Below are 14773 nucleotides of genomic sequence, written 5' to 3' on the forward strand. Positions count from 1 at the left end.
ACAAACTCCCTGTCTTGGTCAGTGAGGATCATTAATTCAATTAAAGAATTATGAAATATCAGTGGAGAGAACAATTTATTTCAGCTTTAATTTCTTTTTTTACATTTTAGATGGGTCAAAAGTTTACATACACTAGTCAGTATTTGGTAGCATTGCCTTTAAATTGTTTAGCTTGGGTCGATCATTTCAGGTAGCCTTCAGCAAGCCTCCCACATTGACTTGCTGTAGTTTTGGCCCACTCCTCCTGAAAGCCGTGGTGGTCACGTTTGTAGGCCTACTTGCTTACAAACACCTTAGACTGAGGTCGTGCTGTGCGATGACTACTGCAACACCTTGTCTTTGCTGTCCTTCAGCCAATTTACCACAACTTTGGAAGTATACTTGTTATCAGTGTCCATTTGGAAAGCCCATTGAGGAGATGTTTTAACTTTGTGGCTGATGATTTGAGATTTTGCTTCAATATAGCCACAATATTTCATTCTTCACGATGCCACCTATACTGTGAAGGTGGCAACATGATGTTGCACCATTGTGCCTCATAGCTTGGAGGCTAGATCAATGCCTCGGGATTATTGTCATGTCACGCTGTTTCTAAGGAGTCTTTACAGTGCAGTGAGGTGCTGGCCTCATGAAGTGCATGCTATAGTGAGGTATACTTAGTTTGGAAAAATTTTGTTTAGCTGGATGGTATGAATACTGATTGAGTTGACCGTGTGTAAAATCTGGGGTCATAGCTAACATTAGTTTTTGACAAATATTCTTTAAGAAGGTGGTGTCATGTCGATTTTTGCATTGTTTTCGTCACGCAAATCTATGGAGCAATGTTTGAAGTGCCACAACTTCAAAATGTTGTAGCTAGAGAACTGAATTTTAGCAGGCTCATTGATATGTACATATGATCTTCAATGGTACAACCATGTGCAGTATCTGATCTGAGATGTGTTAATATATTTAGTAGAATGGAATGCGCTTCATCTGCTTTCGACTTTCTAGAATGGAATGTGCTTCATCTGCTCTTGACTGTCTAGAATGGTTCAATGCTGTGTTCAAATAAGGGTCCCAATCTTCAGGAGGTTGATCGATGGGGCTCTTTGGGGCCTTTGTGTCTAGGAGGATGATTGAAGGGGCCCTCTGTGTCCTATTTTGGTCTTTTAGCAGAAACATTTGTTGTGACCTCATACTTGACCTTCTTGTCCAAAGCATATAAAAGTGACCTCCGGTTGTTATTCTGGGAGGTTTATTTGGCTGAATCCTCCCAGACAGTCTCTGTCTGACCGATGCTGTTCTTCCTTATAACAAACATATTATTAACCAAGTCAGTGTCAACGGACGTTTTCTTCAACATCTGCACATCCTCGATGTCTGAGAAACCACGACACATGCTTTGACAGAACAATACATACCCGTTATATGACGTTGTAAATTTGGTCCAAAAAATGTCAATTTTTTTTGTCTCCATTTACTCCAATATTCCTCCAAACATAAAACCTTTGTTTTTCACCCTAAGAGGCTACATGTCTTTCCTGTGATTGGCACCAATAGGAGCTTTAAAACTATAGAGCATGGTGCCAGTCAGAGGCATACTTATTATTGAAAATATGGCCAATATTTGAACATGTATTGAGCATGTATGACAGGTGAAATCTCTCTAAAAGTGTTACTGGGCTATAACAAAAATCATACTTTTCCAAACCATAGTGCTTCAAACTATTTGGTAAGCATGGTAGCATAAGCAATGAATGTTCAATGTCGAATTTAACATATTCAATTAGATTTATTTTATGAATGTAATATCAAGTGAAACATCGCTTAATACAACACCAAGCAAAAGTGGTTCACAATTGACATACTGTACATATGAAGAATACACAATGCTCAAGGTGTGATGTAAACAGCTGGTACCTATCATTTCAGGTTTTGGTGTAATCCAGGTTGTGGCAAGGTTCACCACAACTAAGTTTATCACCAACAGAAAATGTTCTTACAAATTCTTCTGTTGAAACCATTTTGTGTAATTACAGATATTTACAAAACATACACCTAAAGTGTATGGCATCAGCATCTTTTGGAATATCCAGCACCATACTCTACAATATTAAAGCTCCTATTGCTGCCATTCACAGGAAAAACAATTCAGCCCCTTATGGTAAAAAGTAAAGGTTTTATGGTTGATGGAAAATTAGAGTATCCAGACCCATTCAATTATTTTTAATCAAATTTGGACCATCCTTTAACTGTTTTGGATTATTTTCTCAAAGTAGGGTTGTAGCACTGAAGATCAGATGTACATATCAATGCGTCTACAAAATTTCAGTACTCTAGCTACATTATTTCTCAAGTTATGGCACTTCAAACATTGCTCCATAGATTGCCACAAACAAAACAATGCACTCTTTATCTGTAGGTGTATCTGAGTCTGAACTCTGCCTTTCTACCTTCCCCCCCTCTCTCCTCATTTTGTTTTTTTTAGAATAATCAGCACCAGATCACTTTATACTTTATCTTAATTTGTGCAATGCATCAGGCAGGGACAGATTGACCGAGTCAAAAATATAGGTTATTTTAATAATAATAAGTATACTTAAAAAAAATATACACTACCTGTCAAAGGCTTTAGAACAGCCCAATTTTTCCAGTTTTTTATTGGAAATTATGCATGTTAATGTCTCACTGTACTCTGAAATGAAAGCATAGAACAAATACACAAATGAAGTAAAAAAAAGAGGTAGAAACTAAAATGTATTCTAAACTTTTGACTCATCAAAGTAGCCACCTTTGTCAGATATAACAGCTGAACACACTTGTGGCATTCTTTCCACAATGGAAATCAAATACAACATATAGCTGTGGCACTAATTCATAATTATGTGATCACCATTAAGGGATACCAGTTTTAAATAGGAATGAGTCAATAAATTACAGCCAGAAAATAACTGGCATGAGTGAGAGTGAAATAAATCAATATAGAAAGGCGGATTTATTCAGTGTCCAAACAACATTACTGGGGTTTTACTATTGTAAAAGTGGATAATGACAGCAGCTTCATTCTAAAGTGAACTATTTGTATTACAGAATTCAAATGAATGGCTGCGATTGTAATTATGACATTACACAGTGATGCTCCTAAAAAATGTATAATAAAATGTTTAGTAATAATATACACTAAATGAATGGCTGCACTACAGTTGGTTTTGAAGGTGAGTATATTAATGCTGCAAATTGATGGTTTTTGGTGCTCAATATATAAACATGTAAACATGGAAATTCCTTCTAGACTTTGAGGTCAGTATGTTAACCGCATACTTTGATTATAGGTCCACTCACTTTTTGGACATTATGCCACATTTAAGTCTTACTCAGACAAAACAATTGGCTGCCATATACTGTACAAATACTAATTGATGAAGACTGATTATGTGGTTGAAAGCTCTCACGAAGCTTGTGAATGGTCTTGAAGTAATGAAGACTGTTTTGTCACACAAACAGAGCTCAGTAATTCCAACATGATATGGTCCCTACATGAGTCTAACAAAGGTTTTTAAGTTCCATTAACATCTTCACAAAACATTACCTGGCAAGGGTCTGTCCAGCGGTCCAACAGCTCTGCTGTCCATATTCCAACTGTACAGGCTACATCTAGCAGCGAGACCCTGTTGGCTACCAGAGAAATGGCAAATGCCAGCAAGAAGGATGATAAGAAAACCAAAAAGATACAGAACAGGGTAAAATAGAGAGGACAGGAGTGCATGAGGGTTGGAAGCACAAGCCAAAAGAGTCAGAATGAAACAAAAGGAACAAAGGATAAAAATAACATATCTACACAACTTAAAATACAACAAACATAAAAAACGCACACATGGAGTATCAATAAAATCAAATGCATAAAATAAGAAAAATGGGGAAAAGACCATGAAGATACAGCCTCACCTAATACCAATCAGTTTGGTTGATATTAATTTATGTGTGTGACAGTTATATGACAAAAGGCAGTCTCACGTGTGCAGTTTTGTGGCAGATAGTTTAATGGGTTCTAAAAAAGGCAAGCAGATGAGACAAGCTATCATGTTACCCGCTGCTGGACAGACAATGACTAAAAGTCCTAAGAGAGCTAGTAATTTTGTCTTTGTTTCAGTCAAATTTTCATTCTAACAACAGCAGACTCCCCTTCTCCAGTAGCAGGCCATTTATCAAGCGAAGACACCACAGCTATTCCTTTAATGGGAAAGAACAGCAGTGCCAGTCAGAGGTTGGTCAATGGAAGCCCATCTGAGCTCAATTAAGAGAACTATTTGTATTACCACACGACGACAATGAAAACAGAACACAGAGTTAATCAAAGGGGCAAAAGAAGATAAATGGTGTGGAATGGGTGATAAAAAATGAAGGGAAAAGAAGAGAGAAAGAAAGAGACAGTGTTTATCAGTCAAGAAGAACCAACAGCTAGAAGAGCGTGAGAGTGTAGGGTTAGTCTCAGTGAGGTCTGAAATAAAACTACGGATCGCTACATGATGCTACTGCCATACACACACATATATACATACAGGTCATGCAGTAACATCCATCCATCCATTAGCTATACACCGCTTAATCCTCACTAGGGTCGCGGGGGGGGCTGGAGCCTATCCCAGCTGACTCGGGCGAAGGCAGGGGACACCCTAGACAGGTCGCCAGTCTGTCGCAGGGCTACATATACAGACAAACAAGCACTCACACATTCACACCTACGGGCAATTTAGAGTAATCAATTAACCTCAGCATATTTTTGGACTGTGGGAGGAAGCCGGAGTACCCGGAGAGAACCCACGCATGCACAGGGAGAACATGCAAACTCCATGCAGAAAGATCCCGGGAAAGCCGGGACGCGAACCAGGGACCTTCTTGCTGCAAGGCGAAAGTGCTAACCACTACGCCACTGTGCAGCCCCTGTATAATTGTTACATCACTTATCAATCCGTAGTGCAGTCTGCAAACACCAGCACACTGCTTGTCAAACAACTACTAGCTAGTTAGATGTTTTTTACGGAGCCCCTCTGGTGACATGGTTAAAAAAAAAAAAAAAAAAAAAAAAAAAAAAAAAAAATTGTGGCCACAATATAGCTATAACGTGCGCACGAAATATTAATTCGTTCGCACGAAATACTAATTCGTTCGCACAAAATACTAATTTGTGGCCATGAATTAGGTACAACGTGCAAACGAAATACTAATTTGTGGCCACGAAATAGGTATAATGTGCCAGTTCGGTAAAGTTGGAAAGATATTCACAGATTCGGACTTCCGGCATCAATAACTCAGGAGATATACGTTGTAAAAACATAAACGATGTCTCTTTCAAATCGTTGTGAGCTAGACAATGTGCTACGAGGCCAGTTTTATCAAAAGTCGCTGTCTTTCAAGCTGCAGAATAACATTGATGTGTATGCACAGCCGGCTGTGCGACGAGTGAACAGGGACCGTCTGCAAATAGCAAAACCGCTGCAAACAGCGAAGAGGGACACAAATATTCAATAACTGCACTCTTATTTACTGTAGTTTCACCAAAATCACTGCAGCCATCAGTTGTTTCCTACTGGTGATACTACAACTCTTGGTTTGATATTAAATATGAAAATCAGAATTTTAAGGAATTTTTATTATTGTCTTATTATTTTATTAAAGATAAAGATAAAGATAAAGATAAGATAAAGTTCTTTATTTCTCCCCACTCCAGGGGAAATTTACATTGTTACAGCAGCTTTATTTACAATATATACAAGGGTGAGAGATGAGGGTAAAGTGGCTTAACAGAAAAAATAAAAATAAAAATAAAGTTTAAAAGTGCAAAGATGTGCAGTGCAAGAGTGTCAGTGCAAATTTTATGGTTTGGGGTGGTAATGATATAGTCCAGTTTATGTTAACATCAGCCAGTGATGCTGATGTTGTAAAGTCTTATAGCAGATGGAATGAAGGACCTGCGATAGCGCTCTTTCTTGCAGGGTGGATGTCTCAGTCTGCTGCTGAAGGAGCTGCTTAAAGACCCCACAGTGTCATGCAGTGGGTGAGAGGGATTGTCCATGATGGATGTGAGCTTTGCCAACATCCTCCTCTCACCCACCTCCTCTATGGAGTCCAGGGAACAGTCCAGGACAGAACCAGCCCTCCTGACCAGTCTGTTTAGTCTCTTTCTGTCCCTTTCAGTGCTCCCTGCTCCCCAGCAGACCACTGCATAGAAGATAGCAGACGCTACCACAGAGTCATAAAATGTCCGTAGCAAAGTCCTGCACACTCCAAAGGACCTCATTCTCCTCAGCAGGTGGAGACGACTTTGGCCCTTCTTGTACAGGACCTCTGTATTGTGTGTCCAGTCCAGTTTATTATTGAGGTGAACACCCAGGTATTTGTATGTGTCCACCATGTCAATGTCCAAACCCTGGATGTTCACCGGTGCAGTCTGGGATGTCCTCCTCCTGCTGAAGTCCACGATCATCTCCTTCGTCTTACCGGCGTTGAGCTGCAGATGGTTTTGCTCACACCAGTCCACAAAGTCAGAGATGACTTTGTCATAAAATTCAATTAATTCACTCTTATGTACTGCAGAAAGATTACACTTTGTCTATCAGTTGGCTCCTGCTGATCATACTACAACTCTTGGTTTGATATTTAACTATTTTTCATGATTTTAAGGATTTTTTTTATTAGTATTGAAATTGTTGTTATATATATCAGATATTTTTTGTTAAACAGATAAAAGTGCTCATCCATTTTTTTTTTTTTGGTAGATTGTGGAACATTAATAACCAAAAGTAACTGAATTTTATTTTATTTGGGCTGTTTATTGCCATGTGAAGTTGTGCACACTATTTAGTGTGCATGCTTGTGTGTGAAGTTTAAGGATTATGAGTAAATTAGCTTTGATGGCTCTTCTCTTGATGTATGTGGTGCTATATTTTTAGATCCACAGTGTACCTGCTTGTCCAAATACATGATACTGAATAGTAATGGAACCTGGAATCCTCATCAAAGAGAGGATCAGATAACACCAATATACCAAACTAAACTGTTTAGACTGTCTCCTCAAGTACTGACGATTGGGAAGAAAGACAATAAGATGCCTTCTTACAAGGATGCAGCGTTAATTCATTCATTTAAACCATAATATTAAACCGCTAATAATAATTTCCAAGTTAAGGACTGTACGGACAATACTTGGAAGAAAAAACCTGATGGTATGATCATTAGGACCCCTTTGATGGTTGGATGGAGTTTATTTTTTCTGCAGTGTTAAAGAGGAAAGTGATTGAATTTTATTTACTACAAAAATTCCTTAAAATTCAGATTTTAATATTCAATATCAAGCCAAGAGTTGTAGTATGACCAGTAGGAGCCAACTGATGGCTCCAGTGAATTTGTGACATTACAGTGTTAAATTATTGAATTTTATTACTAATAAAAATTCCTTAAAATTCTTTTTAGTTTAGCACCAAATAAAGAGTCGTTGTATGACCAGCATGAGCCAATTGATGGCTCCAGTGATTTTGGTGAAACTACAGTAAATAAGAGTGCAGTTATTGAATATTTGTGTCCCTCTTCGCTGTTTGCAGCGGTTTTGCTATTTGCAGACGGTCCCTGTTCACTCGTCGCACAGCCGGCTGTGCATAGACATCAATGTTATTCTGCAGCTTGAAAGACAGCGACTTTTGATAAAACTGGCCTCGTAGCACATTGTCTAGCTCACAACGATTTGAAAGAGACATCGTTTATGTTTTTACAACGTATATCTCCTGAGTTATTGATGCCGGAAGTCCGAATCTGTGAATATCTTTCCAACTTTACCGAACTGGCACATTATACCTATTTCGTGGCCACAAATTAGTATTTTGTGGCCACGAATTAGTATTTCGTGTGAACGAATTAGTATTTCGTGCGAACGAATTAGTATTTCGTGCGAATGAATTAGTATTTCGTGCGCACGTTATAGCTATATTGTGGCCACAATTTTTTTTTTTTTTTTTTACTATGTCACCAGAGGGGCTCCGTAGTTTTTCACTGTGTATGCAGCAAATTAATAAAATTAAATTGTCATGGCCTCCTCCCTGGTCCCTGCATCAGCCCCCACCTGACCCCATCTCTCACCTCTTCCCTCTTTTTCTTTACTCATCCTCCTCTCCACTCCTTTCAGTTCTCCCTCTCTCCCGGTCCCCTCTGCTCTTGCTCTCTCTCCACTGTGCTGCTCTCTGCAGCAGCTGTCCTCAACACTAATCAGTCTCATCAGCAGAATTCCGGCGGCTGCGGCTCAGCACACCTGTTCCCCATCCTCTGCAATAAAAGCCGGTTCCATACTCCGCACCCTAACAGATTGTAGTTTCAGCTTCCAACATCACCTGCTGGCCACGCTGCCCGCTGCTGCATCTCAGAAATTATTAGAATCTGACAAAAGTGATAATAAATAAAAATTCTATGAAAATTAACCAATGAAAATCAGACATTGCTTTTGAACCATGGTTTAACAGAATTATTTTAAAAAATAAACTCATGAAACAGGTCTGGACAAAAATGATGGTACCCCTAGAAAAGACTGAAAATAATGTGACCATAGGGACATGTTCAATCAAGGTGTGTCTTCTAATTAGCATCACAGGTGTCTACAAACTTGTAATCAGTCAGTCGGCCTATTTATAGGGTTACAAGTAGTCACTGTGCTGTTTGGTGACATGGTGTGTACCACACTAAACATGGACCAGAGGACGCGAACGAGAGAGTTGTCTCAGGAGATCAGAAGATTATAGACAAGCATGTTAAAGGTAAAGGCTATAAGACCATCTCCAAGCAGCTTGATGTTCCTGGGACTACAGTTGCACATATTATTCAGAAATTTAAGATGTGACTGTAGCCAACCTCCCTGGACGTGGCCGCAGGAGGAAAATTGATGACAAATGGAAGAGACGGATAATACAAATGGTAACAAAAGAGCCCAGAACAACCTCTAAAGACATGAAAGGTGAACGCCAAGGTCAAGGTACATCACTGTCAGATCGCACCATCCGCCGTTGTTTAAGCCAAAGTGGACTTCATGGGAGACGACCAAGGAGGACACCATTGTTGAAAACAAATCCTAAAAAAGCCAGACTGGAATTTGCCAAACTGCATGTTGACAAGCCACAAAACGTCTGGGAGAATGTCCTATGGACAGATGAGACAAAACTGGAACTTTTTGGCAAGACACATCAGCTCTATGTTCACAGACGCAAAAATGAAGCATATCAAGAAAAGAACACTGTCCCTACTGTGGAACATGGAGGAGGTTCTGTTATGTTCTGGGGCTGCTTTGCTGCATCTGGCACAGGGTGTCTTGAATCTGTGTAGGGTACAATGAAATCTCATGACTATCAAGGTATTGTAGAGAGAAATGTGCTGCCCAGTGTCAGAAAGCTTGGTCTCAGTCACAGGTCATGGGTCTTGCAACAGGATAATGACCCAAAACACACAGCTAAAAACACCCAAGAATGGGTAAGAGGAAAACATTGGACTATTCTGAAGTAGCCTTCTATGACTCTTGATCTAAATCCTATTGAACATCTGTGGAAGGAGCTGAAACATGCCGTCTGGAGAAGGCACCCTTCAAACCTGAGATAACTGGAACAGTCTGCTCATGAGGAGTGGCCAAAATACCTGCTGAGAGGGACAGAAGTCTCACTGACAGTAATAGAAATTGTTTGATTGCAGTGATTGCCTCAAAAGGTTGTGCAACAAAATATTCAGTCAAGGGTACCATCATTTTTGTCCAGGCCTGTTTCATGAGTTTATTTTTTAAAATAACTGTGTTAAACCACGGTTCAAAAGCAATGTCAGATTTTCATTGGTTAATTTGCATATAATTTTTATTTATTATTACTTTTGTCAGATTCAAATTATTTCTGTAACCATTGTGGGTTTTTCTTTCATTAACCGAGAGGTACCAACAATTTTGTCCATGTGTGTAGTGTAACTGGGAACATATTTACCAACACTTTCCAAGTAGCTTCTCCAATACTGGCTGTGTCCCCAATAATTTGTGAATGCAACTGTAAGTCCCTGCTTGTAGTAATGGCACTACTACAATTGTTACTGCAATTAGGCAGATAGTCAGAGTCCGTTTTTATTGTCATTATACAAAGTATAATAAAATTGCACATGACTTTCTCCTCATATACAAATAACAGACTGATATGCACAATAATATAAAAATATACAATACCAGTCAAAAGTTTGGACACACCTTCTCATTCAATGGTTTTTATTTTTTAATTATTTTTTACATTGTAGATTAATACTGAAGACACCAAAACTGTGAAAGAACACATATGGAATTATGTGTTAAACAAACCAGAATATGTTTTATATTTTAGATTCTTTCAAGTAGCAAAACGTGGTTTTCCTTTGATGACAGCTTTTCACACTCTTGGTATTCTCTCAGTCCACTTCATGAGGTAGTCTCCTGGAATGGTTTTGAATTAACAGGTGTACCTTGTCAAGAGTAGATTTGGGGAATTACTTGCCTTTTTAATGTGTTTGAGAACATCAGTTGTGTTGTGCAGAGGTAGGGTTAGTGAACAGTGGATAGCTCTTTTTGACTGCTGTTGTAATCCATAGTATGGCAACAACCACTCAACTCAGTAAAGAGAAATGACAGTACATCATTACCTTAAGAACTGAAGGTCAGTACATCTAGAGAGTTTCAAGAGCTCTGAATGTATCCAAAAGTGCAGTCACAAAAATCATCAAACGTTATGATGAAAATGATAAACAGTCACCTCTGCTGCAGAGGATAAGTTCATCCGAGTTACCAGCCTCAGAAGCCACAAATTAACAGCACCTCAGATTACAGCCCACATAAATTCTTCAGCCCACATAAGTTCAAGTAGCAGACAGATCTCAACATCAACTGTTCAGAGGAGACTGCATGAATCAGGCCTGCTTTTAAACAAAAAAGGCCACTACTGAGGATGAACAACAAGAAGAAGATAATTGTTAGGCCAAGAAACACAAGGAATGGACATTAGACCAGTGGAAATCTGTGCTTTGGACTGATGAGCCCAAATTTGAGATCGCTGGTTCCACCCGCTGGGTCTTTGTGAGATCCAGAGAAGGTGAATAGTGGATAGTCTCTACATGCATGGTTCCCACTGTGATGCATGGAGGAGGAGGTGTGATGGTGTGGGGGTGCTTTGCTGGTGACACTGTTGAGGACTTATTCCAAGTCGAAGGCACAGTGAACCAGCATAGCTACCACAGCATCCTGCAGCAACATGCCATCCCATCCTGTTTGCGTTTAGTTGGACCATCATTTGTTTTTCAACAGGACAATGACCTCAAACACACCTCCAGGCTGTGTAAGGCTATCTGACCAAGAAGGAGAGTGATGGAGTGCTGCGTCAGATGACCTGTCCTCCACGGTCACCTGACCTAAACCCAATCAAGATGGTTTGGAATGAGATGGATCGCAGAGTGAAGGTAAAAGGGCCAACAAGTGCTCAGCATCTCTGGGAACTCCATTAAGACTGTTGGAGAACCATTTCAGGTGACTACCTCATGAAGCTCATCAAGGGAATACCAAGAGTGTGCAAAGCAGTAATCTAAGCAAAAGGGTGCTACTTTGAAGAATCTGAAATATAAAATATATTCTGATTTGTTTACCACTTTTTTCTTCATGACATAATTCCCATAAGTGTTCATTCATAGTTTTGATGTCTTCAGTATTTATCTGCAATGTAGAAAATAATTAAAATAAATAAAACCTTTGAATGAGAATGAGATTGTGCTCGCTCCGACGGAAAAGATGTTTGCTGAAAATACAAAATGCTGGGTTCATACTGGACCTAACTGCTTATTCCCGGTGACGTCACAGTAGATACTGTTAATCTGTGTAGCTCCGCTGTTTCTTTCTAGAAAAGAATTCAGGATGATAGGTCTATGTCCGATCACAGTGGCATGTCAGATGATATAAATAACTGCTGGTTACTGCTGCTGTGTCAACTACGTAAACGACTCACAGCCTCTCCATCAGCGATGAGACAGTATGGCTCATTTTACTGTGCGATGCTATTAGCATATAGCTAAAGCTTTGATAAAGTCAAAGAAAAAACGACATTCTACACTCACACACAGATTTCAAAATGTAAATAGTTATTGAGAAAACCCAAGAAAAGGTACAGATGCATACAGACAGAGACTCTGTCATTTATTTGTAAGATGACCTGTCAAGATATAGATTGCATTTAAAGGCTTGTAAAGTGGTCAGAAGGAAAGGGTAAGGTGTGTGTCAGTTCTTACCTGCTGCGTCTTTCCCTGTAGCGATCTATGAGAGGTGACTGTGGGCTCTGGATCCTGCTGCATCCAGGGCAAGAAGGCGGGACGACTTGAGGGGGCGCCCTGCTGGGGGAGGATCTCATGCTGAGGGAGTGGGAGCACTGGGAGGATACCAATCGCTGGGGGGAATGAGGAGGAGCAAATGGCCATGGGAGAGTCCTCTGTTCCTGACGTACCACTGGACAGGAAAAAAATCTATATAGTAATTCTAATTATATGCAAACCTGAAAAAAACTAAAATTTATTGTGATAAAATGTTCAATTGCAGTTGATGATCAATTGGAAGTTTTTTTGCAAAAGCCCACCAGAGAAAAGGTTTATTCCAAATTTACAGCGCCTATAAAAAGTATTGACCTCCTTACCTCCCCTCCACTTCCTATCGCTTTTCAACACTAAATTATGGTCAATGTATTTCGGTTTTTGACAATAAAAAAGCTTTCATGCCAAAATAATGTCAACAAATTGAAAATATAAAATGTAAAATAAGTATTTTGCATAACTACTGACGCCCATAGGGAAAGTGGTTCACGTAATTCAACTCAAGTGTAGCAAAAATAGTGCTACAAGTTACACAATTAGTGAAACTGGGATCATCAGAGTGCAATGAGTGCATCTCAAGGGACTGTAGTATAACGATACCTGTAACTGGAAGGTCAAGTGACTGGTGAATCCATACTCCTAGCTTTACCTGTAGGCCATAAGTTCCACATGTCCAAATATTTATGGACCTGACTGTAGCTACACCATACAGAGAAAAGATGACTCAAACACCACAAACATGCCATATGTATAAATCTGCCCACAGCAAGTCGTTCTCAAAAACTGAGTGACCATGCAAGAAAGAGGCTAGAGAGGGAAGCACTTATGACTCATCTAAAGGATACACAGCCAAATCTACACAAATGGTTTACAGACAAAAACAACTAATTATATTGACTATGATTCAGTGTTTAAAAGCAACAAAAGGGGTGAACTTCCAAGGGGGTATAATTTATCTGGAAACACTACAATCTCTGAATTCCATTTACAGAGACTTTATCAGTTCTTATGTCCAAGGCAAATGACAGTTTACCTTCTCTCTCCATTAAAGAGTAGGGTTTGATCTCTCCGTCCGGCTTTTTTAGGGGAACCTTTCTCAACTGGGCCACTGTGGAAGAGAACACACTCAGAGCGAGGACAAAAACAGAAGATTACATTGTCTCTTTCTCTCCCTCACCCTGTAACATAGCCCTACATTTTGTCCTTTAAAAGCTAGAGGCTAATTTAAGGAAAAACTTGAACCCTTGACCCCTACAGTGAGGTGACCTGGTGGCTCTGTTATGGTATGGGGGGCCATATTTTATGTCCAGTTGTCCATTTTAGAGGAAGGGTCACTGCAAACCAATGCAAATTTGTTGGTAGTAATGAAATTTGTTCTACAATAAAACATTTCTATTATGATGGCAGTGATCTCTTCAAGAGTGATAATGCCCCCATTCATAGGGCACATGGGGTCACTGAATGTTTCGATAAGTATGAAAATGATGTGAATCATATGCTATGGCAGTCACCATATCTCAACACATTTCAACGTCTTTGTAAGATTTTAATTGTTCATGTTCCCACTGTCATCACCCAAAACACCAAATGAGGGACTATCTTTGAGAAGAAGTAAGTTCCATCCCTCCAGAGACTTGGAGAATGAATGCCAAGGAGCACTGAAAGTGTTCTGTTGGCAGGCGGTGGCCCAAAACTTTACTAATTTGTCATCCGTCTGTACATTTGAATTGTGCTTCCTCTGGCAATACAGTAACAATATACCAAGGTGATGCTGGAAAACTGGTTGTTTGTGAAGGTTTAAAGGGAGAATCCACCTTAAACAGAATTAACATATTGGTACTGACATCTTTGGCAACTTAGGTCAGGTTTATAAATATGGGCAAAACTAAAACTAAAAGTGGACTGTCAACAAGAATACTTTTCAAGAGTACATAAATTAGTTTATTCAGCCATGCAAACTTCTTTGTTTTGGTCACAACTACTTCAGCAGACTACAATAACCACAATCCAATATTTAAATTCTGTTGTGAAGTAGATTTTGAGCCTGAAGATGCTGTTTAAAATCATCTGTCATATTCATGGAGGTTCCTTTGACCCAAACAGGTGACACTCTGGTTAAAACGATTGGTAGCTTCAGTCTGACACTAGTCATGTTGTTAGTGTAAATGTTTCTTACATTTACAACATGTCGCAAACATTCACTTGCTTCCTGACACCTTTTTACTGGTTCCTCTACTCCTCAGAAAGGGACGTTTCAGCTTTTCCACCACTTGTCTTTGTGTTTTGGCTATGTTGAGCCAAGTGCAGTACATACATCACTACTAAGCAGTACAAGAAACACTCCACACGTATGACACATCTAATATAGGGTGGTGCCAAAGGCCAATACAAAGAGCAATAAAAAAATCAA

The 14773-nt window shown here is 39.4% G+C and overlaps 1 protein-coding gene across 8 annotated transcripts in view; it reads right to left on the reverse strand.

The window, feature by feature from the left end:
- Nucleotides 1-14773, reverse strand: part of atat1 (alpha tubulin acetyltransferase 1) — a 30569-nt gene that overhangs the window by 5018 nt on the left and 10778 nt on the right. For 2 of the 8 annotated variants that reach the window (XM_055017983.1, XM_023280131.3), the window contains exons 8-11: nt 13397-13471; nt 12289-12502; nt 3572-3657; nt 2602-2677 (exon numbers count right to left, since the gene is read on the reverse strand). In XM_055017983.1, coding sequence (XP_054873958.1) covers nt 2602-2677; nt 3572-3657; nt 12289-12502; nt 13397-13471 — 451 coding nt within the window. Of the gene's footprint in view, nt 1-58; nt 3658-3999; nt 4286-12288; nt 12503-13396; nt 13472-14773 lie in introns of those variants that run through there. The other 6 variants (XR_004848181.2, XM_023280132.3, XM_035952765.2 and 3 more) reach the window with 4 other exon arrangements.

This window comes from Amphiprion ocellaris, chromosome 15, assembly GCF_022539595.1.
Source record: "Amphiprion ocellaris isolate individual 3 ecotype Okinawa chromosome 15, ASM2253959v1, whole genome shotgun sequence".
NCBI lineage: Eukaryota > Metazoa > Chordata > Actinopteri > Pomacentridae > Amphiprion > Amphiprion ocellaris.